The sequence below is a fragment of the Triturus cristatus genome, chromosome 2_2 (assembly GCF_964204655.1).
Source record: "Triturus cristatus chromosome 2_2, aTriCri1.1, whole genome shotgun sequence".
NCBI classification, from domain to species: Eukaryota; Metazoa; Chordata; class Amphibia; order Caudata; family Salamandridae; genus Triturus; species Triturus cristatus.
In genome coordinates this window covers 365,865,650-365,891,610 of record NC_140582.1, presented here as the reverse complement: position 1 = coordinate 365,891,610, position 25,961 = coordinate 365,865,650, and the positions used below count along the sequence as shown (strand labels likewise).

Genomic DNA, 25,961 nt, shown 5'->3' with positions numbered 1-25,961 from the left:
ATTATCGCCTCTTTAGCGGCAGAAAACTGCCGCTAGAGCGGCGATAATGGGTTTGATAATATGCCGCAGAGAATTCCAATAGAAGCCCTTGTTGACACCAGAACATGGGCTTCTATGGGAATTCTTAAGGGCATTTTATCCAGCCCATTATCGTAAAGCGGCGGTAATTTTAACGCCGTTCTTGATAATATGCCCCGAGTACTTTCTGGCATAGAAACTTAAGTCTTGCAAACAACACTCTATTCCGCAATGTATTAGCGCAGAACATACAAGATCACAAACACAGAGCTCCCTTTACACACTCTCCCAGTGTTTACCCCCAGTTTTGCAGCGGTGGCGCTACACCTCTCATTCCCTGTGTATTTCGCACATCTCTGCGCCATTAACTGACCAGTGCTGACCAGTTCACGGATGTTTCTCGCAACCGCCTGTGTTGAGAATAGACATCAGTGTCTCCCACATGCCCAAGCATTCGTGTAGAGGAAACGAAGCAAGAGAAGTGGCCATATCCTCTCGGCTGGTGGGAAAACGGTTTTCTAATACTCAGATTTCTTAAAGTGAACCGTCTCCTTTGCGAAGTGTAAGGGTGTCAAGCAAATGTGGTTGACTACTGCCATCTTGTGGTAATTAAAAGATTTATAAACTATCAATTGGTTTAGAATTACGGATTATTGCCGAAAGATTTCAATTTCAATAATAGAACTATTTTCACTCGTGTTTTTCAATTTTGTGCACTAATCTTGTAGAAAGGATTTATACAACAAAATTGCGTCGGTATTTGAAATTTGTCTGGTACATTGGTGCTTATGTTATTGAGAGCACCTTCTTAACAGAATCGAATGTTGTTATTGCTTCCGTGTTCGTTTATGTGATATAAATTAATGCGTTTAAGTTGCTTGTAGAACATGCACTGGCAGAGCTAATAGGTCTTAATTTAATGTACCAAAAAAAGCAAATTAGGATACACAAATGCTGTTTGCGTGCATTGTATGAACAAATATTGTTTAGAATATTAAACCCTCCCAACTGGCTCTCCCGATACTAAGAAAACGTAGCAAAAAACCTGCTTTCAGCGTAAAATGCATACAGAAGATAAAGAACTGAATGTGGCATGGTTGAATTACTTTTTCAGATGTCGAATAACCCCTCATGCATTGAATGGAAAAATTTCCCGGTAGGTGGAAAGATACACAGCCAGTGGATAGCATGAGGTGAGAGAGCCAAGCCAAAGTACACTCTACGTCTACGCATATTATAAAGTCCTGCTAAAAAAATGTCACACAGACCGGACCTAAATTTTACTTGACCTAAATGGGCCATTATTAAAAACAACTCAGAATGGTTATGCACTACTATTTGGTGCATTTTGTCATTTAAATACATAGGGGCAGATTTACAAGCCCCTTGCGACATCTTTACGGCACCATTGCGTCACTTCTGTGATGCAGCGGATTAGTCAACAATGCGCCACTATGCAACATATTTACACCGTGACGCATCTAATGAGATGCGTCACATTGTAAAGCCCTGCACTACACTATACCTGCGTCAGGTATAGGTGCCGATTACGATCCGGTAAAAAATTTCCCCGTGCGACTCGTATCCGGTCTTTTTACCGTACGAATCGTACAAGTGCCGTACGAACTGGCAATCACGATTCGCATGGTAAAAAGTCCATACGAACCGCATTGGGAATCATTCCCCACACGTCCTCGGGTCGGAAAATGTGTCCGACACGTCCTTGTACGATTCACTGTACAAATGTGAAAGGTGAAGTCCGACCGAGGAATCACGATCCATCCCGTGCGTCCGAGGTTACAACCGTATGGAAAAAACACCGTCCGCACCGAACTCCCATAGCAACCATGGAGACGTGCCCGCATACGTGCCGACCCCCCCCCAGCCCCCTTACGTACGCGCCGACCCCCCCCAGCCCCCGTACGTACGCGCCGACCCCCCCCAGCCCCCGTACGTACGCGCCGAACCCCCCTGTATGTACACCCGTGTACGTTCGAGTCGAACCCCCCCGTGTATGTACACCCGTGTACGTTCGAGTCGTACCCCCACCCGTGTATGTACGGTGCGTACCCCCGTGCGTCCGAGGTTACAACCGTATGGAAAAAACACCGTCCGCACCGAACTACGCGCTGGGGGTACGCACCATACATACACGGGTGGGGGTACGACTCGAACGTACACGGGTGTACATACACGGGTGGGGGTACGACTCGAACGTACACGGGTGTACATACACGGGGGGGTTCGACTCGAACGTACACGGGGGGGGTACGACTCGAACGTACACGGGGGGTTCGACTCGAACGTACACGGGGGGGTTCGACTCGAACGTACACGGGGGTACGACTCGAACGTACACGGGGGGTACACGGGGGGTACGACTCGAATGTACACGGGGGGGTACGACTCGAACGTACACGGGGGGTTCGACTCGAGTGTACATACAGGGGGGTTCGGCGCGTACATACGGGGGCTGGGGGGGGGTCGGCGCATATGTACGGGGGCTGGGGGGGGGTCGGCGCATACGTACGGGGGCGGGGGGGGGTACGGTGCGTACCGGGCCACCTACTCTGGTCGATTCGCGCCGTACTTCGCTTTTTCGGCACTTTTTGGGTGCCATGAAAAAATTGCTGTCCGGACTGCTGTCGGTTCGAATCGTAATTCCTGGGTCGTGAAACGCTGCCTGAAAGCGTCCCGACGTCACGTCGCAGCATTCCCGGATCACATTCGTATGTATATTTTCGTCGGTCGGTGTTTTTTACGATTCATACGGAAATGGTGTTTCCGTGCGAATCGTAATTCCATGTTTGTAAAGTTTTACGACCGGGTACGAGTCGGACGGGGAAAACGCTTCGACCGACGGTTCGTACCCAGTTTTTACCGGATCGTAATCGGCACCATAATGTATGCAGGGTGGGCGTTCTGTCGCAAGGAAGCCTCGTAAAAGTGACGCAGTGAAATCTATAAGATTTCACTGAGTCACTTTTGCGACCCCACTGCGTCAAAACCTTACGCCTGCTTGAAGATATTAGGAGTTATGCAGCAAAATAAGTATAGGCCGCTCCTGAACATTGCTGATGTTGCATCGCCCTTGCGATAAGACTCCAGCAATGCGAACCGCATTGGGAATCATTCCCCACACGTCCTCGGGTCGGAAAATGTGTCCGACACGTCCTTGTACGATTCACTGTACAAATGTGAAAGGTGAAGTCCGACCGAGGAATCACGATCCATCCCGTGCGTCCGAGGTTACAACCGTATGGAAAAAACACCGTCCGCACCGAACTCCCATAGCAACCATGGAGACGTGCCCGCATACGTGCCGACCCCCCCCCAGCCCCCTTACGTACGCGCCGACCCCCCCCAGCCCCCGTACGTACGCGCCGACCCCCCCCAGCCCCCGTACGTACGCGCCGAACCCCCCTGTATGTACACCCGTGTACGTTCGAGTCGAACCCCCCGTGTATGTACACCCGTGTACGTTCGAGTCGTACCCCCACCCGTGTATGTACGGTGCGTACCCCCGTGCGTCCGAGGTTACAACCGTATGGAAAAAACACCGTCCGCACCGAACTACGCGCTGGGGGTACGCACCATACATACACGGGTGGGGGTACGACTCGAACGTACACGGGTGTACATACACGGGTGGGGGTACGACTCGAACGTACACGGGTGTACATACACGGGGGGGTTCGACTCGAACGTACACGGGGGGGGGTACGACTCGAACGTACACGGGGGGTTCGACTCGAACGTACACGGGGGGGTTCGACTCGAACGTACACGGGGGTACGACTCGAACGTACACGGGGGGTACACGGGGGGTACGACTCGAATGTACACGGGGGGGTACGACTCGAACGTACACGGGGGGTTCGACTCGAGTGTACATACAGGGGGGTTCGGCGCGTACATACGGGGGCTGGGGGGGGGTCGGCGCATATGTACAGGGGCTGGGGGGGGGTCGGCGCATACGTACGGGGGCGGGGGGGGGTACGGTGCGTACCGGGCCACCTACTCTGGTCGATTCGCGCCGTACTTCGCTTTTTCGGCACTTTTTGGGTGCCGTGAAAAAATTGCTGTCCGGACTGCTGTCGGTTCGAATCGTAATTCCTGGGTCGTGAAACGCTGCCTGAAAGCGTCCCGACGTCACGTCGCAGCATTCCCGGATCACATTCGTATGTATATTTTCGTCGGTCGGTGTTTTTTACGATTCATACGGAAATGGTGTTTCCGTGCGAATCGTAATTCCATGTTTGTAAAGTTTTACGACCGGGTACGAGTCGGACGGGGAAAACGCTTCGACCGACGGTTCGTACCCAGTTTTTACCGGATCGTAATCGGCACCATAATGTATGCAGGGTGGGCGTTCTGTCGCAAGGAAGCCTCGTAAAAGTGACGCAGTGAAATCTATAAGATTTCACTGAGTCACTTTTGCGACCCCACTGCGTCAAAACCTTACGCCTGCTTGAAGATATTAGGAGTTATGCAGCAAAATAAGTATAGGCCGCTGCTGAACATTGCTGATGTTGCATCGCCCTTGCGATAAGACTCCAGCAATGCGCTGCCCTTACGACAAAAGATGCGACATGCATCTGACTATCCTTGCGCCATGGTGCGCCGCATTGTAAATGCGACACACCCGTGGTGGCACAAGGGTATTTCTACGTGTTGCATCTTCACTGGCGTATCCCTGCTAATAAGCAGGGATGCGCCAGTCCTTGTAAATCTGCCCCATACTACTTTGAGGGTCACTTAGAATATGTTGGAAGCTGTAAAATAGCCAGTGGAATTTGAAGAAAGTGGTTTTCAGTGCATCTAATACTATTTTTGCATTAAAATAAAAGTTCTACATTCCATGTATATTAGGACCAGAGCACGAGCTAAAAAACTGGAGTTAATTGTACACCAATAATTATTTGTAAAAAAGAGACAGAAACAATGCCTGCACGTTATTCTCTAAATTTGTGGCAATGTCATGACTGCACGTTATTCTCTAAATTTGTGGCAATGTCATGACAGCTGGTTGTAGTAACTCGGGGGCATATTATCAAGGTCCGGCGTTAAAATTATCACCGCTTTATCGGCAGAAAACTGCCGCTAAAGCGGCGATAATGGGGTTGATAATATGGCGCAGAGAATTCCAATAGAAGCCCAGGTTGACACCAGAACATGGGCTTCTATTGGAATTCCATAGAGCATATTATCAAGCCCATTATCGCCGTTTTAGCGGCAGTTTTCTGCCGATAAAGCGGCGATAATTTTAACGCCGGACCTTGATAATATGCCCCTCTATTACCAGACTGTGGTATAAAAGCAAAACATGTGACAGTCTGTAAATGACCAAATGGGAGTGGCAGTGTTGATTTCTCCCCAATGGCAATGCAGCACAGCTCCACCATACATAATCAGTGGAATGTGGTCTTGAAAGAACTTCCACTGAAGTCCTCTTTAAAGAGGCAAGTTTTTCCTTCTTTGTTTTGACACTAAGGACTTTATAAGGACATCCCTGATATCACTGGTAACTCCCCAGAGTTCATGACACAGAGGGCATTGATAACTTTGAGGAGGGAGGTGGTGATAGAAATATCTGGGATCACAAGTGGCACCCTGCTGATGCCAAGAAAATGTCACCTAGTTTATCACTGCTTCTAAGCAGCTCTAAGGTCACTTATGAGGTCCTTACCCCTCTGCCTCTTTTCTCCCAAAAAGTCCACTTTGCATAACACTAAGATAATTTTCAGATGACTGCCCATAGACTTAGAAAGGTAGACTCATGCCCTCATAACTTGTGCCGGAATAACAAAAAACTGCAAAATCCAATTCCATCCACCCACCCTGCTGTGTCGCTTGAGCATTTTGAAAGAAGCAGAAGAAGATGCAGGATGCACAAACCAAGTGATGCGGCTGAAATCTCTAAATGTATTGATTTAGGCAGTTGCTCTTTCAATAAATGTATCACAAATTAGAAAAAATATTCGTTTAGGTAGTAGCTGTTTCAGTAAATGCGTCACAAATGAGACAAATCAGACATAAACATTGACTTTTTCACAAAATATTAAGCAACAAATCAACTACGTTCTCAATTTCAACGTTGTGAATCATGTCAATCAATCAAGTTCATCCTGCCTGGTTTTAGGGTTGGGATTGGCTTATGGAAACATTTGTGAACTCCATGAAAAGGTAGTTCCTTGTTAGAGCTGAGGCAGAGCCATACTGGTATGTTCTGTCTGGTGTGTGAATAACTCTGCCCCAGCCTTTTTAGCATTACAGACACTGTGTCAGGCAGTTCACTGGTTTCCCCGTTGAACAGTCCACCACAGACCAGGCCGCACATGCTGGATCACAGTTGTGTACAATTCTAAACCGAATGAGTGCTAAATGCATGTAACCAGCAGCATACTCACATGTAAGAAACCAGCATATGTGCAACAGGCTAGCCCCTATGTGCCAAACTCAGTCTGAGCTTCTTCCCCAGAATTCCCAAACGTTCAGACTGAGCTCCCAAGCAATGTATATATTCTCTGTATGTCAGTTCACCTTGGCTAAGAGTACACATGCACCCATCAGTGTTGCACATGCCCAAATTTAGAAAATGAGGGGTATATTCACAAGGAATTGGTGTAGGGCAATGCACAAATCATTTTGCTTCGCTACCATACGCCAATTTGAAAGGACAGGAATGCACCGTATTTACAAGATACAGTACCTTCCCATCCTTTCAGCCAGCGCGGCACACATTTTTTAGCCATGCGCCAATGCAGGCACCCTTGCACCCCATGGTGCAAGTGTGTCTGTGTTGCTACGCGCAATTGTTTTTGTACAGGAAGGGTCATCTTTCTGCACAAAAACAATCACAAGAGGCGTTTTCCTCTTTCTATGTGTGCTGAAGATTGCAGCACATGAGGAAAGACAAAAAAATTAGAAGAAATGTAGACATTCCCCTTGTTAAGTATGCTCTAGGGAGGTGCATGGTTTTGGCACTGTCCCAGGTTTACCTGATGTTGCAAATCTGGGGCAGCATCAAATTATATGGATGTTGAGTGGGAACACCCGCAGCAATACCCATGGAATGCCTCTTTCATGCAGAGTAAGGCAAGGCAGTGACTTGCGCTGCCTCACCTTACTCCATATCTACAAGGTCATGATAAGCCATGCAGGGTGGCTTTACGTGGCCATGTAGATAATATCTAAGCCTTGTGCACCACCGGAACATCACAAAAAGTGATGTTCTGGCAGCATACAAGGCTTGTAAATATGCCCCTAAATGTCAGAATATGTTTTGTCAGACAATCATCTGTAAACATAGGCAACTAGCTGTATCTTCAAGTGTGGAATGAGGAGTACGGTGATAAAAATGTTCTTGAGAGAAACACAGATACTAGTATTCTTATTTTCTGCAGAGGGGTTTCATATTATGGTAAATAAACAATTATGACGTATATCATTCCCTACACAAAATTTGTCTTTGCGCACTCAAGCTGATGAAGAGTCAGTGAAGCTATGAAGAGGCCAAAACAACACGTTATTATTACCTCTTTAGGTTTGTGTTGCCTGTGGCTTCCCCCTATTTGAAAGTGACAACACTTTGGTAGGATACAGAAGTGTCTCACATGTGTAACACCTTACTTGACACATGCAGCCTGATAGTTATCAATATTTCTGGTCAGCAGGTTAATGGAATCATTGCCCGCTTTTCAAAATGATGCATTGGACGGTCATCTGTACATCCGAGATTAACAACTTTGGGCAACCAATGTAGAAGGCCAGAAATAGTGAGTTCTTTAAAAAAGGCACACCTCATAAACAGAGTGTTTATGACACGTCTTGTGTCACTTATACTGAGTAACATGTTGCTGTTATCATTTAATTGTGTTGTACCCCAATGGGAAACCCCAACTTTCATATTGTTGCTCCATCATTTTTGTTAGCTGTCAGAAATGGGGTCTCTAGTTGGCAGAGGTATGCACCCTGTCCAAGTAGGGGGCCACGATCTAATCAGGGCAAGTTACATACCAAAGACAATCTCTGCTCCCCTCCTTAGCAGCTTTGCACAGAGCATTCAGGCTTATCCCTATAGGCAATGTGTAAAGTATTTGTTCACACACACACACACACACACACACACACACAGAAGCACAGTGAAAATACCGCAAAAGTATTTCTTACCAGTTAAGATAAATAGCCAATATTTAACTGAGTATATTGCTCCCACTGAGACTATCTGGGTGTACTTGACGGGACAAATCCAAAAGTTTAGTCCGACCGCGATGGATCGCGGGCCGGATACAGGAATCACGCAGACACCCTTGCAGTACCATGGATGAATCAGAAATCAAAGTCGATGCATGGTGCAGAGGAGGTGAGGCATCGCGTACGTAGGTGAGGCGTCGGTTCCTTTAGGTGGTGCAGGGTCATTGAAACTTTGCAGCTCCAGGATGATCCGTTGCGCAGAGGAGGTGATGTGTTGTTGCTTGTGCAAGGCCTCAGTTTCTTGAAGGTGACGCAGTGATGATGATATGTCGATGTTGAAAGTGCTCTGCATCGATTCGTCAATGTCGAACTGCTGGGCTGAAGGAAATGCATCGGTCGAAAGCCACTCACGGCTGGCTGGGTTGCATCAGAGTCAGAGTGGGGCGTCACAGACTTCGGTGAGGTGGTGCTTGAGACTCACTCAGCGACGGTTCTTCGGAGATGTTGTAGCAAAGTCTGTGCTGCAATGAAAGTCGAGGTCAGTGCATTGCTCACTCGACAAGCGGTGTCCTCGGTTTCGATGCAGGCAACATCGATGAAGAAGAAAGTGTGGTTTAAAAATGTCTTTCTGAATCCACTGAAAGTAGGGTGTTAACAGATATACCCTGGTCTTATAATGTAAAAATGTTTCTACCAACAGGCATTCATCAGGATCTATAACAACAGTCACTCTGCAAATAGTGATAAATAATATGATATAATAGAAACAATACAAGCCACCACTGAAGTTGTGTGGCCTGTTATCCAACGTCCCTCTTCCTTTCAGAGGGGGTGGTGGAACTGTGGGAGAAAAGGGCATGTTAAAGATACATGGCCTCATCAGCCCATTACCTTAAGCACCCATGCTTCAATCGATCAAAAACATAATGCTTACCTAATGTGCAACACAGTCACATGTACTCTCCAAGCTCATATACCTGGGTCCAGACACACACACACAATAATGCTCCCTGCATTAGATGCAGACCGTGCACTCTGTGTCCATGACCCCTCGTGTGGCACCCCCTGTTGTTTGGATGCCGCGCACAACCTCCTCTCCCAGAGTTCCTACACTACCTCTCTGGGCGCTTTAACCAGTTATGCCCACCAGCGCTGCAACCTATCACGACACTGCATGCGACCGGTGACCACACGCTCTACTAACATTGTTTCAGGGTGTGTAGACATCGTGAGTAGCTGTTTGCATTTCTGCTTTAACACTTCTAGAGCGTTGCTCCCCCCTGGCGTGAGGTGGGATGTGACCCTCGGCGGCATGCTTGGTCCGAGTGGATGGTGGTGAGCCATGCACACAATTGTACACTGCTGAGACTATGGGCATATGATGACTTAGTGACTGCTTGCTAGGCAAAGTGCCATACACTATTCAGCGTCCATATTCACATGCTGTAGAATCATTTCAAGATAGGAATGATGTTGTGTTACCATGTCTGCTTGTATACTTTGAGTATCGCACACACAGAACTTTAATGAAATTCACATTATATGCACTTACAGCTGGGCACCACAAGATGGTATATGAGCTTGGAGAGTACATGTGACTGTGTAGCACATTAGGTAAGCATTATGTTTTTGATCGATTGAAGCACGGGTGATTAAGGTAATTGGCTGATGAGGCCATGTATCTTTAACATGCCCTTTTCTCCCACAGTTCCACGAAGCCCTCTGAAAGGAAGCGGGACATTGGATAACATGCTACACAACTTCAGTGGTGGCTTGTATTGTTTCTATTATATCTTATTATTTATCACTATTTGCATAGCGACTGTTGTTATAGGTCCTGACGAATGCCTGTTGGCAGAAACATGTTGACCTTATAAGACCAGGGTATATTTATTGATGCCCTACTTCTGCTTACATTTTAATCATGTTGCTGTGACTACTTAATGAACTTTAAGTGGATCCAGACAGACATTTTCAAACCACATTTTCTTGCTCTATTGCACTCTGCCCCTCACTCACCCTATCTTTTAACGTTCATCTTCTGAGAAAACACCTCTGCTCCTCCCTTCGTGGAATTGTAGCCCACAACACGGTGTAAGGAGGGAATCCATATGATGAAGCATGTCACCTAGCGGTGAGTGAGGGTTCTCGTCCTGAGGGATCTCTCTCCCCTCTCATAAATTTCTAGAAAGCACTCGTCCTTCTTGAGTATATAGTTCCTTTCCTTCTGACTTTTTTCCCCTCTGTTTACACTTGGCCAAAGTACTTCTCTGTGATTTTTACATTCTCTTTCTCTCGCCCTTAATTGTTCGTCCGCTCTCTCTTTAAGTAGAAAAGAAGCAAGACAAGAAAGAAAGGAGTAACTCCTGAAAATCAAGAACCTTTAAAGGCTGGTAGAGTCCTGACAGAATCAGACCTGGGGTGGTACGTGACTATACCATTAGAGCAGCATAATTTTGGCTCCACCCTTTCATGTTTAATTAGGCCACATATAAGTGTTCATATGGCCTTATGCACTTGTGTGATGTAACACTATTAATGTAATGTGCTGCACTTGAACAGTTGCAGAAAGTAAATCTACTGTGTAATCTCGACATATATTTGAGAGTGTATATTAACATTTTCCCTTACAGTAAAAACAAGCTGCAGTTCTCATATATATCTGCATTTGTGCGGCTTGAATAACACTATGATTCTTATATATCCACATATTCCTTTAAATAGTACTCTGCATTTATAACTGAAAATCTGTCCATTTGAATAGTGCTTTGCATCTGTATTGTTACCGTATATGTACCTGTAATGCAGTTAAATGTGTATTGAGAAGCTTGCCACACTAAGTTGACCAAAGGCGTTAAGAATTAGGATTTCTTAACGTTTGACCTTCAACATGAATGTTTGCTTTGAATGCAATGTGTCTTCTCTCCCCTGCAGGTGTAGTTGCATGACTCAATGGCTAAAGAAAGGCACATTGTGTGAAAGACATAGTGAGGTTCGAAAGGTGTCTCTTTTGGCAAGGATAAGAAGATTTAACGAACGAAGGGAGGACTACTGTCCGAGCAGAATAGGGAAACGGGAGGAATCCAAGGACGGTTCACTGTGTGGGCAAAAGGAAAGACATTTTCAGTGTAGTTGTCAAGTTTTGTTGTTTGAATATGGGAAATAATTGCACATAGACATGTGACATAGGGATTCTCAAAGGTTCTTTTGGTGGGTATAATTGGGCATCGCACTTTAACTTTGTTCAGATTTCCTTTAGACTCTGAGAGGTACAGACCACTTTGTTGCATCTCAGTTGTGTGGCTTCATGCTATACCATATTTTTTACCTCTGAGAACTTCTACACAAGTTCTCCTATGCTGACACCTTTCTATGCCTCCCTGACTTAATAGGGGTTTCCTGATTTCTAGTTTAGAATAGGGTTTACTAGATCTTCTTAGACAACCTCATATATAGGCAAGAGGATCGAAACTTTCATTCTATTGACCAGATTTTCTTTCTCATCTTCTTTATAGCAGCTACTGAATTCCTCATTTGCTTTCTGTTACTGAGGATAAATAGTGTACATCATTTTGGATATCCTTGAGTGATTCTGTATTTTTATACTATGCTTCTGCGACTGATTTATATCAGCTTGGCTTTGAATAATAATAAATCCATACTTTGTCCCATCAATCAACTCTGAGCTTTACTGTGTTGCAAAATGGGTTACACTGTAATTGGTAAATTGTAGTTGCCCCTAACTCCTCTTATTCACCAAGCACCAATAACCTTCCATTGCAGGGATCCAGGAAGAAGGAGTCCATGTTCTATGCATTCTCACCATGCTTGACACCTTATCAGAGATATTGTGCCAGGAAAAAGGGGGGAGAATCTCCCTCCCATCACTTTTTTCATTTTCTCTCCTATATCCTGCCTTTTTCTCCCTCTCTTTGCTGTGCTGGTTCCATGACACACAAACAGCACATTCGTACAGTTCCTCTGTAGAATTCTTGGTTTATGTTATTCATCAAATCTGCCTATCATGTTTGTATCACTATTGTCCTACTGTACAAGATTTGTGGTAGGAATGTTACTGAATGAATCAAAAATATTAAAAATCTTTCCTTGTCCCATGCCCTTTTCCCAGTTCTTGCTACTTCATCTAGGTTACTTGCTCCACATCCTTTGTCTCACTCTAGCCGACCTCTCATTCTCTGCTCTGATTCTCTTCTCTGATTCTCTCAGTCAAACCTGTCTTACTCGACCTTTCGTCAATTTAACCTTGCCTCTCTCTTTCGCCTCTTTCTCTCTTTCCCTGACTCCCTCCCCGACCCTCTTGCTCTCTTCCCCCCTAGTCAATTACATTTTCTTCTTTGAACTGCACACTCAAGACTCAATCTGAAGTCCTGAATGGCAAAGTGGGAAGCTACATCAAACCCAGACAGGATCTGGTAACCTAGGACACTAGTCAACAGTCACTTCAACACTAGTTACCACTGAGCTCCTTTTGATGCCTCATGTTTCTCTTCAGTGTTTGCCATCTGGGGATACTCCTAGTGCATTCTCTCCACTCTCCCCCGGCTAAGGTGTACCCCTTAAAATGTAAGCCACCAAAAACATATTCACATTGCCACATGAGTCTACCTGCTCTGCATTGATGCAACTCATGTCTTCTCCCCAGATTAGTCACACAGAATACAAAACTACATTACAAAGAACCTGTAGCTCTGTCCCCTCAGAAACCAAAACTATAATTTTAGTCCAGAGTGAAAGTGAGTGAGTTTATGTGGTTAAAATCTTAGGGCCACATGCATCAAAAGAAAAACCGGTCGCAAACGGTCAGATTCTCAGAATCTGTCCCTTTGCGGCCGGTATTTTTGCATTTGGAATGCATCATCCCAAATGCAAAAAGCGCAATTTAAGTAATCACTAAAATAGTCATTACTTAAATTGTGATTGCATTTAGGGAATCGCAAATTGCGATTCCCTAAATGCAATGCATGATGCAATCGCAAATAGCAATTTCACTAATCGGGGTCGCAAATTACCATCAATTTGAGCTTGATGGTAATTTGCAAAAACTTTGAAAAATGCACTAAAGTGCATTTTTCAAAGTTCCATGTTACACAAACACATGCCCTTGGGGCATGTGTGTGTGCTACATCTGCACACATGCATATTTCAGGGGTGCAACAGGGTGTCCTTTTGGTACCCGGACACCCTTGAAATTGCATGCACAATTTGCCAGTACCTCGCAAATTGCGCATGCAATTCCCATTCATTCCTATGGCCATGTAGGCCCATAGAAATGAATGGGAAGCCATTCCTTAAATGTGACTCGCAATTTGCGAGTCGCAATTAAGGAATGTTTAGGAATTGCTATTTTTTTAGCAAATCCTACATGCATAGGCTTTTGCAATTCCTTAATTGCGATTCCTTAATAATCGCAATTAAGGAGACTCAAAAGCCTACCTTGATGCATGTGTCCCTTAGACCCCAATCCACCATTTAATGAAAGGTCTGATATATTCTATCATCAATCATGTTTGCAGTCATTAACAGTTAATATTCAATTCGATCAGACACTTGGATCGTAGGTATCTTCACTGAACCATCATCAGCAGATCTGTGTGCCATGCTTACACCTATGAGCAAAGTGGAATAATACAGCAATAGTGGCTGCATCATTTTATGGAGTATAATTCAGGGACAGTGCTGACAGCTTTGACGGGCAGGGTGAGTTTGTTTCAGGCTTTCAGGGCAACTTAGTAGAAAGCTTGACATCGGCTCTGGCCTGGTGAATGAATGGGACGAGGGCGAGAAGGAGGTGGCCGAGCAGAGGTGTCTGGCCCAGGGCCGGACTGAGAACAGAACCCAGCCCTGGCAGGTTGCTGCTCAACCGGCCCTGGGTGGGGGGGTTGCTAGCAAAATGCACTGCTCCTGCTTTTCTTACAGGGGCCAATAGTGCAGCACAGCTGCAAAATGGCCCCCAGTATGAAAAGCAGCACCCACGGACACAAAACCGGCCCCCACCCCTCCAGCCCACCGGGGAAATGCCCGGTAACCGCTACAGCCAGTCTGGCCGGGGTGTGGAAGAGGATGCGGTGGTTGAGGTATGCTGGGCCTTTGTTGTGTAGTTCTTTGTAAGTGTGTGTGAGGAGTTTGAAAAGGGTGCGTTTTCGAATTGGAAGCCGTGGAGGTATTTCATATGTTTGGATATGTGCCTGTGTAACACCATAACGAACTAGATATCAGCTATGGTATTCCCGGTGTCATAAATGATGGTCTGCTTCAGACCAATTAGTAAGTCTTTGTCCAACCAGTCAAGGTTTGTTGTTAATCACCGCTGGCAAAGGCACCTAAATACGCAACACTGTTGTGCTATCCTCACTGCATGTTGCCTTCCAGGCCCATCAATCTCGTCCGCGCTCGGCAAGTACTTTATTATTTTAGAATCCCATCTGCCTTTTTGACCAGTCGAGAAGAACTGCTTGCTATGAGCGCAATACCTTAATTAGCCGGGACTTTTAATTAGCTGGGAAGTGACTGAATTTAAAAGTAAAATTCAAGTGCATTCAAAATAGTGAGTTCAATGCCAAGTGCTGTGAAGAGGTTAAAGCGCCAGCCTGCTTGTCAGGGTGTTTTTTCTGCACTGCGTAAAGTGTGAAAGCGGCAAACTGTGCTGATTTGTTAACGAGTTGTAGGTCTAATTCCCCAAATGCTTTAACATCATTCTAAATGGTGTCTGCAATTACCACATTGATGACCGCGTGACCCTGTCACTGCCAGCGTCCGCTCTCTGCATTACTCACCGCTTTTTCCAATCAGGCAGTTTCCCTCTCCACATCTCGTATGGCCATTAACTTTGTCATGTGACTCACTCTCCTGTCCCTTGCTCATCTGACTTCACCACCCTTCTGTATTTATTATCTAGCAGAATGCTGGCCAGAAGTCGTATCTCATGTCATTTATTTCATTTTTTAAATCCCAAATGACAACATCTTGTTACCCTCCCCTCGAGTGTGTCCTATAAATAACAGTACATAGCTAATCCCGCAAAGACAAGGAACGAGCGTGTACGACAGACAGACAGACAGATAGATATTAAGGGGCATATTATCAAGCCAGGCGATAAAATTATCGCCGCTTTAGATGTGAAGGACATCTAACATGGGCTTCAATTGGAATTCCATAGAGCATATTATCAAGCTCATTATCGCCGTTTTAGCTGCAGTTTTCTGCCACTAAAGCGGCGATAATTTTATCGCCTGGCTTTATAATATGCCCCTAATTTTCATATATTTATTACGAAGCACCCCTATGAAAGCGGTAAACAAATGAAATGGTAGGAATGCAGGCGACGTCGCAAGCCGATGAGGCATTTGCATCAGGGCCCCTCGAAGGACCAGGCGGCACCTGAAAGAGCAAGTGTGGTGGTGGCGAATCAACAGGAAAGAGCCTTGTTCATAACTAACAGGTGGGAGGCCCTGCTGAAAAGTACAGGCGACTTTGTTGAGGAGAGATCAGAGACAAGAGATGACGGAGATGGAACACCCCTGCCAGCAATCACACCGATGACCTCCGAGGAAATCATCTGAACAGGCAAAACCCCCCATGGGATCTGACATGGATGGAGACCGGGAGACACCCTGGGCAGCTGACAATCATTTGATAGACTCGCAGTCAATGAAGGGAAAAGTTAGCCGGATACCCGCCAGCCACAGCTACAGCACTACATATTTGGATTAGAGTGAACAAAGTATTGGACCGGGACATTCAGCTCACACCAAAGACTGCCCTATGGCTGGGCATAAAACCAGGGCTAGTGCAGGACTGCCGAGATTCAAACAATGGAATGCCATAGGCATCCCGCCACTGGCAGAGGTGTGGGATACCAATGGGATAGTTCCTTTTGGCCACCTTAACCCCTTCGCTGCTGCGGACATTCCGCTGCAGCGCTGGGGGCAGCAGGGGGGCAGCGCGGTGGGCCTGTGCTCATGACGGAGCCGCTCCGTCATGAGCCACAGTTGAGCTGTGCTCATGACGGAACGGTTCCGTCATGACTCCGCCCATTTGCGTTGTCCCCCCGCACAGGCGGGGAAACAGCGCCGCGCAGGCGGAGCGGCCGCCAACGGGAGTGTCATGACGGAACCGTTCCGTCATGAGCACACGCCAACCGTGGCTCATGACGGAACGGTTCCGTCATGAGCAGGGAAGGGGTTAAACAGAAATACAGCAAACACCCTCACACATTTTCAAATATCTCCAATTGCGCCACACACTGCAAGCAGTAGTATCAGCGGAGAAGGAGACCATGGAATGCTCGCCTTTAGAAAACAGGCTGCCACGTGACCATGAAGGCAACCTCACTCACATACAACACACTACTGAGAAACACTCGAAGGGCTAGACTAGAGTGACAGAGGGCGCGTTGGCAACCAGTTGTGGGAAACCCAGAGGATGGCGAAGGAGAGATGCATTGCATTTTCCCAGGGAGGTGACGATAAAATCACAATATCGCCTGGTCCAGCTAAAGGTATCACACAGAGTATATTACACAGGAGCCCTTCCCTATAGGATGAGGAAAACCACTGACGAGAAGTGTCCGAGACAGTCTGGTCAGACGGGCACTTTTTAATCAAACACTATGAGAATGCCCGTAAGTTAGCAGGTTTTGGGCAGGGGTCGCACAGAACTGGAGGAAGCCACAGAAATACACATCAGAACACAGGCACCACTGGCACTATTGGGAGTCTGGAGGGAGTCGCATGCAACGTCCTACAAGAAGCTCCTTATCAACCTGGGCTTCCTGCTTGCTAAGTGTGAAATAGCACTCAAGTAGGGCACAGCACGGGCTGGGGGCACAAAATGAACGTATGCTATGCTAGGGAAAAACTGATGTACCAAGGAAGTAGATGTCCCAAGAAATTAAGGAAAAATTAGGAGCAGGTGGGCAGGAGAGGACTAAATGACAACCAGGTAATAAACTAGGAACGCAGACAGGAGCCAGAAACTAGGTGACACAACCCCGGACAAGGACACATAGGCCAAATACATAGATAACTGGAAATAAGACACAACCTAGCAAGATTGTATCCACCATACACCTGTATCCTCACATTACACAAAAGAGACCCACAGGAAGGGGGGGAATGACTGTTGGGGAAAGAGTTGTTTGCTTGACATGTCGTGTTATGGAAAAATCAATACAGTAATATATGAAAAAAAATGTAAAGGTGAAAGTGGCATGCAAGAATCCCTTACATATCCGTGGTGGTATACATGCATACACATATTGTGGCATACTCGCAGGTTTTGTAAACCTTTTCATATGTAGGGTGGATCCGTTACAACACAGATCATGGCATACTCATAGGTTTTTTAAGCCTTCATATATGTAGGGCGGTATCTGTTCCAACACACATCATGGCATACACACAGGTTTTGTAAACCTTCTCATATGTAGGGTGAGATCCGTTCCAACACTGATCATGGCATACTCATAGGTTTTGTAAGCCTGCTCATATGTAGGGTGGTATCTGTTCCAATACACATCATGGCATACACGCAGGTTTAGTAAGACTTCACATATGTAGGGCAGCATCCATTCCAACACACATCATTGCATGCATGAATATTTTTCAAGGCCTCACAAGCACATGCATTTGCAGAGATGCTCTTACTTGAGAACTTCCTGAACCACTTTGGCTTGTTATCCCAGATGATCAGAAGGTAGTAGGCAGGAACACCTGTCAAGGTGATCGCGAAACCTATTCCAGTGTTGACAGGATCAGAGTACAGCGACAACGACACCATGAGGAGACAGGTGAAGGAAAAGAGGGCCGGGATGAAAATGGGCACCTGAAAAACAGCAGGAAAAAAAACATCTGTCATTTCTTTCAAGACAATTTGGTGTTTTGAATATATCTGTTTAATATTCACAGGAATGCCCAGGGAATAGATTATAGCAAGGCGGCACAGTCTCTCCTTCATGCACCAGCCTTGTCCTGGGAATTCCTTGGAGGTGGAAACACGGAAAAGTGGGACAGAAACATCACAGACAGCATTATACAGAAACTATATGAAGCTGGGCTTGGATCGGAAACACAAGGGTTCTCTAACACATGAAAACATGGCGGAGTGCCTCCGTCTTTTATTTCCCCGAACCTGTGCTTCAATTAGATGAGGTCTGTCGTTCCACTGCACTCTCTGCTTTGAAATTAAGCCTAGCCGTGTGTTCAATTTACAGTACACACAACAAATTACGTGCCATCTGTAGGGAATTGAAGCGCGGTGTTCCTAGAGCACTAGTTACCTTTTAAAATGATTAAGTAGTTATCGATTTCCCTTCCGTGGCGAAGACGAAAATTAGGAGGCGAGGAGTGGAAGGCAAATGAAACACCGAGTGGGCTATTAAAAGGTGAAGATGCGCTTACAGTATCCTGATCTGACTGACCCTCACGGAATACACTGAGGAAATGGCGGTTATCACTTTCTGGTCACACTGTTACACCGAGTCAACATCTCACAGGTGCTCAAGATATTGCTTGCGATGTTGTAATGGCACGTGGCGCTACTTTGAGATAAAAGTGCAGCCGCGGCCCGTGGAGGGAGTTCCGTGGGGCGGCAAGGCGGGGCGGGGGGTTCTAAAAACCGGAATATGGATAATTGCAGGTAAGTAAACAATTAAATAAATAAAACAAATTTCGTAGCGCGCGCTGCATCGCAAAATGTGATGCAGCGCGTGCTACGAAATTCGTTTTATTTATTTAATTGTTTACTTACCTGCAATTATCCATATTCCGGTTTTTAGAACCCCACACCCTGCCCCTCCCCCGCCCCGCCTTACCGCCCCACGGAACTCCCTCCACGGGCCGCGGCTGTAAAAGTGTATGCTTAGCAAACTCTGTTTATAGTTGGAGTTCTCTCAAAGGAGAGCTCACCGGGTTCATTTCGATATGTTATTGTTACTCTCTCTTGGAGGTAAGGACTGTGGGGCTTATTTACAAGAAACTGACACATCTGCATAGATGCTTCAGTTTCCCGGCCCCTGTGTGCAAAATCCTTTCGCCACCATGGATGCATCGTATTTACAATACGGCGCATCATGGGACAAGGATTGACAGATGCGTAAAAAACTTTTACGCATCTGTCAGCGCAAAAGTCACGCATTGCTGGAGTCATGTTGCAAGCACGACGCAACTCCAGAAATGCATGGGGAGGCCTAATCCTAATACACTGTTACTCCTTACGCCTATGCCGAGCAGGCGTAGGGTTTTGATGCAGTGGCGTCCTAGAAGTGGCACAGTGAAGTCTTGTAGATTTCACTGCGTCACTTCTACTAGGATTTCTGGCATGGGAATGCCCACCCTGTATACATTATACCAGACGCAGGTATAATGTGGCACCGGGCTTCACAAGATAACGCATCTCCCTAGATGCATCACGTTGTCAATGGGCCGCAACGTGGCGCATGCGTTACAAAAAGTGACGCATCTGCAGCGCAAAAGTGTCGCAAGGGGCTTGTAAATCTGCCCCAGTGTTTCTAAAGCAAAGGCCACGGGTACTCCGCCAGCCTACAAACAGTGGTAGTTCTCACTGCGATGAAATATGCATTTTGAAAACTCAGTCTGGAAAAGTTGTTTGTAGCCTGATGAAAAACGTTTTGCAAATGCCATATTTCTTATTTCCATTTTTAACAAGGACAAATTCTGTTATTTTTCATTAGAGTGATTGTTGAACCGTGAGGCTGTGAGTTTCATATTAAAATGACGCATTTTCAGCATGCAGCAGCTCACTTGCTTGGTTTGGCGTATGAACAGCACACACTCCTCTGGCTTAAAATGGATGCAAAGCTATACATCAGGCACACATAGACTGACAACATTCAACATGACCATAAATTACATAGGAAAACTGTTTGCGATTACCAAATAGGGATTTTTTGTGATATGATATTTGTTAGTCACAAACACCCATGTACAAACGTGTCTTCAACACTGTTTGCGATTCCCAGTGGGTCGTAAATAGACGTACTTTATTAATATATTCATGAGGTAGGTCTTAGTTTGGGACCGATTGGGAATCACAAAAATCACACGGATGGTGGCCTGCTGGTGTTAGCAGACCACCATGTCTGTGACTGCTTTTCAATAAAGCAATGTTGTTGTTTTTTTATGCAGCCTGTTTTCCTTAAAGGAAAACGGGTTGCATTAAAAAAAAAAAGAAAAGTTTTGCGACCTCAATAAAGCTTTGCACATCTGGTTTAAAATTTGCTAAATGTAAGCAGAGGTGAAGAGATAAAAAGGGAACATGATTAAGCGAATTCTCATGTAATTGGGAATCAACATAAAGGACACAAGGAAACACAGGTTTCCGGTGTAACTGAGAGATCAGTTTGACCTGTTGAAAATAAGTACTCCAGAGTATGTGGTGGCATTTCCACAATAGGACAGAGAGTCAACTCTGAAAGTTTCTTCGACTAAGCCTTGCAGTATCAATTCAGTTCAGCTTCATAGCAAAGGCGACCGTTCAACCAGGAGCTTTTCAGAAGCTTGTTTCCAGCAGTCTGCTGCTACTCCCAGAGGGAAAATGTCTCAAGACATTCTTTGTCAATCAGTTCGTTATCTGTAGCCGAGAGGAAAAGTCCTGTTTTGCTGCCACTCAATTTCTGTCAGCTGTGGCCTCTCATGGCAATGATGTTAGGAGAGTTCAACTAGACCACTCGTCTCTGTCAGGAAAGTGTAATGAAATGTTAAAAATTGCGACTATGCCTGTGAAATAATGCCAGAAGTTTATGCAATCCATTAATAATAGCCTTGAGGAATGTTCACCCTAACACAAGAGATAGCTTATGTAGTCTAGTCACATCCTGGTATCCAATGAGTACCAGAGGGTATTTTTAATGTTCTTAAATGATTTGCAGCTACCTTATAGCAAGATATATATTTTTAGGACAATTTAAAAAAAGAATTGCATGATGTCTGCACGTTTTTTTAAAACAAAAGATGGACTTGTTCCATTTATTTAATTGGTCATCACTGTTTTCAATTTAGGGAGTTATGCTTTCTCCTCTCGAGAGAACATAAACATCCAAAGGTAAAGTATTCCAGGATCATGTCTCACTTCTCTCAAAGCAAATAATTGTGACATAATTTGTTTCTAGTGAAACTGCTTCTAGCTCCTTCTTCAGATTTGGTTACGACACACACATAGGGTAATTTGCCTCGTTCAGACATAGAATATTAAGGGGCTTATTTATGGGATTTTGGTGTAGGGCAGCGCAGCAAAGCACCCTGCTGCATGGTCTATGCCAAAGTGAAATGGCAGGAATGCACAGTATTTAAGCAATACAGTGCATTCCTGTCCTTTGCTCCCTGCGCTGGCACCGTTTCAGCATGGTGTAAGGGTGCCCCCGTTGCATGCAGGAACGTTTTTGTGCAAGAAGGGGTACCTTGCTGCTCAAAAAGAAACCTAAGATGAGTTTTTCTCTTTTCATGTGGGTTGCAGAATTCACATGTGTACTGCAGAATGCAGAATGTAGCACACTTGGAAAGAGGGAAAAGTAAGGAAAAATAAACATATTTCTCCTCGTAACGCATCATCTTTGGAGGTGTACAGATTTGGCGCTTCCCCAGGTTTCCATCACTTTGTAAATCTGGGGCAGCGTCAAATTCCAAGGGTGTTGCATTGGAAAACCCACTGCAATGCCCATGGAACGCCTCCAAGGCGCATAGTAAGGCACTGCAGCGGTGGCTTTGTGTGGCTTCATAAATCAAAATGAGAGCTCTGCGTCATGCATGTATCAATTTACGTGGTGCAAAAGTAACACAGGGCTCTCATAAATAGGCCTCGAAGTTTAGTATGCACGGAGGCTAAGCAGTAAAATGAGTTGAATTTGGTTAGATGTCCCTGCACCAAATTCCTCCCAAATGCTGTCGTTCAAAGAGGCATCTGCACCTACTGAAGAACAAGACAACGTGTGTTTAGAGAAGTCAATAATCACAATGCACACTGCCCTTTATGGGCAGTTCAGCAACCATGAAATGTGCTTGTTTTTCTACAGACAGGTGTCCCCACTTTAAACTGCCTGTAACTTCCTGCTTATTTACAGACCTCCACCTAGCAATGCAACATTTCCAGAAACACTTCTAAGCACAGTTTCAAACCTGATAACACTACACTCCAACCTATGCATTCTCTGTGACCTCCGCATTTGGTTTGACAAACCTAATATGCCCCATCCAAAAAAAGTCATCACTGACCTAGACACACTAAACCTACATCAGATCGTCCACAAACCCATACACATTGCTGGACACATCCTAGATGTCATTTTTATAAATACAGAACTAGCTACCTTTCAAACAATAGCCCTACTCACATTGTCAGACCACCATTTGCTTCCTTGTCAATATAAAATAACACAAGGCAATGCCCCTATAACCCCCTTACATCCATCCACCTATCGACCATGGAACAAACTTAATTTGGAACACTTAGAAACCCAGCTAACATCCAGTACAGATCAAGACACATTAAAATATGTTCAAAAACGATATGAGTGGCTACAGGAAGCATTTGATATCCTAATATCACTAAAAACGACACAAGAGAACACAAGGAAACAGGCACCTTGGAGAAATACAGAGATAAAAGAGATAAAACAACAAATTAGAAAGCTGCAATGTGCCTGGCCCAAAACAAATGAAAACAGGCACCTTGGAGAAATACAGAGATAAAACAACAAATTAGAAAGCTGCAACATGCCTGGCTTAAAACAAACATCAATCAAGACAAACTTTGCCTACAGATTACACAAGTCAGCTATCAAAAAAACGAAGAAAAGGTACTATTCAGATAGAATTCAAAATGCTAAATGTGCAAATAAAGAAGTTCTATACAATTCTCACTGAATTTCACAAACCAAATTGCCTATAAAGAGCTCATCCCATTACTCAAGATTTCACAGACAAACTTGCAAATCATTACACGGCCAAAGCTGACACGATGGACTCATTTTTAAAACAAAGAAAAAGCACCAGCACCGACCCTTTTCCAAAACAACAATACAAGAATACTCAAACTTCATTTCTTCCAACAAATTTCATACAATGAATTTATGGGCATTGGTAAAGAAAGCAGGCCTGCCGGCGGCCCTTCTGACCCGTGTTCACCACAAACCTTCGAAAGAATTCTTCTTACAACCTCTGCTGCCACACCAGTAAGAAGAATCATCAGCAATTCCTTAAATACAGGAATATTTCTTGAAGAACTAAAAAAGTCATACATACACACATTACTAAAGAAAACAAACCTGGGCCCAATGAACCCCGACAACTACAGTCTGATTACAAATGGACCTTTGCTGGGCAAACTGATAGAAAGAGCAGCATTCGCCTAGATGCCATAATTCATTGAAGATAATGCCATACTTTTAGACTTCCAAATTGGATTCCGTCCAAGAAGAGGCACAGAATCTGCACTAATTTCCATCTGGGATGACCTTAAGAGCACAGTCGACCACAACGGCGTTTCTGCACAATTTCTCTTGAACCTCTCAGCTGCCTTTGACACGGTTGACCATGACACTCTGATACAAAGACTCTACGAAGCCAGATTTAGGGGACTGCTCTAGACTGGATCACATCCTACCTTTACAACAGAACTAATGTCATCCATACCCCCCTTCCTCTTCCAAATCGTACTTCACAAAAGCAGGAGTCTCTCAAGGCTCTATCATCTCGCCCATGCTTTTCAATATCTATATGAAGTCATTACCAGCACTGATCAATCAATTTGACCTCACGTGCTATACCTATGCAGATGACAGACAAATACTCCGTCAACTGGAATGCCCCAAAGATATTGGAAACTCACCAATTTTCAGTTGTCTCAAAGCTGTGGATCAATGGATGACATGGAGCCATCTCAAATTGAATGCTTTCAAAACAGAAATACTCATGTATGGGGATTAGAAAAATTATGATCCACTGATTATTTTGGAACACCACCTAAGGTATTAAAGCAAGTAAGAAACCTTGGAATTACCATGGACACCAAGCTATCAATGAATGCTCAAGTGGACAAACTAGCAAGATCAAGCTTTGTTACTATAAAAACTCTGGGACGCATCTTCCCCTATCTGGGATTTCTACACAAGGTCCAGGATACTATCTCTCTTGTTCTGTCCAAACTTGATTACACCAATAGTCTCTACTACGGATCACCTTTAACAACTATGAAAAGACTACAACAGATTCAGAACTCTGCTGCCAAACTAATAAAGTCACAAGCCCACATCTTCCCTGCCTTGAAAGCCCTCCATTGGTTACCGGTATCCAGAAGATCCACGTTCAAGCTGCTTTGCATCACCCACAAAGCGATACATGGAACAGGACCGCTCTTCACCAGGAATAAAATCACAAAACATTCAACAAAGTAAACTCCACTCCAGAGAAACACCTCACTTTAAAATCCCACCATAAAAGAAAAAAAACATGGGTGGCACATCCTTCTCTGTTCAAACAGCCAAACTATGGAATTCTTTACCCCGAAACATATGATCCACGGATAACCTCCTTTTCTTCAGAAGACTACGCAAGGATTGACTCTTCCCCACATACCCACCACACTCAAACATAAAAATACAGCATATCCTTCTGTATATAAGCATTTATTTGGACTATAGATGATGTGTACCTACATATGTATATTGCTTCGTATAAACGTGTATAATAATTATGATTAATAAAGTTATAGATATTTGTTAGTTCTGCTTAAAAAATGTACATATCACTTATAGTTTAACATGTATATGAGTGAGTGCACAAATAAGTAAAGCTTCAATATAACTATTTATCTGCAATTTCTTCACTAATGAATTACAAAAATATATATATATTTTTTTTAAAGTACAACACTTGAAAGTCTGAGTTTATTTAATGCAACATTAATCTACATATATTTCCTTCCTTATGCATAGATATACCTTCCATGTACTTATGTATCTTTATATTTATTACTTTGCTTGTAATTCAGCACAACCAATGCACTACCAATATCTCACCCTATATCTCTCGCAATATATCCTCTACCTTCCCTCTGACTCATCTCAAACCTCATTCTACTACTCTCTCCAATGCACTACCCTATTTATCACCCTATACGGCTCTCAATATATCCTCTACCTCAACTCTTTGATTCATCTCAAACCTCATTCTTCTACTCTTTCCAATGCTCTCGCCTGTTTCTCACCCTATCCGTCTCTCAATATATATTCTTCACCTCCACTCTCTCATTCATCCCAAACCAAATACTACTATGATCCCCAAAATAACCATTTCTAGACTCTTCCCACTTCACCTCCCCTTTGCTCTTCCCAAACCACCTCCTACTGCTATAAAGTCCAAAAAAAGACAAAAAAGCATTCTAGATCCTTCCATCTTCTATCCCTCCACTATTACTTTTCAATCCAAATAACAGACTATCATGTCCACCACTCAAATTAATTTCATATTTCCCTATACTGATTCCCCAATAAACCTGTTTGGGTTCCAGAGAAGCATGCTACCTGCCAAAAAATGTTTAAACACCTCATCAAGGTTAGCAAGCACTAAATAAATGCAATCCCTTCCTCTTCGATCCCTCCACTATCCTTTTCAATCCAAATAATAGACTAACATGTCCACCGCTCAAAATAATTGCATATTTCCCTAGACTAATTCACCAAAAATCCTTTTTTGGTTCCGGAGTAGCATGCTACT

At 44.6% G+C, this 25,961-nt stretch overlaps 1 protein-coding gene across 1 annotated transcript in view; it reads right to left on the bottom strand.

The window, feature by feature from the left end:
* LOC146862282 (cystine/glutamate transporter-like) overlaps positions 1-25,961 on the bottom strand; it is a 682,155-nt gene that overhangs the window by 60,151 nt on the left and 596,043 nt on the right. Inside the window, exon 11 of the mRNA XM_085641482.1 lies at positions 17,880-18,057. Within this exon, the coding sequence (XP_085497608.1) occupies positions 17,880-18,057 (178 nt within the window). The remainder of the gene's footprint in view (positions 1-17,879; positions 18,058-25,961) is intronic.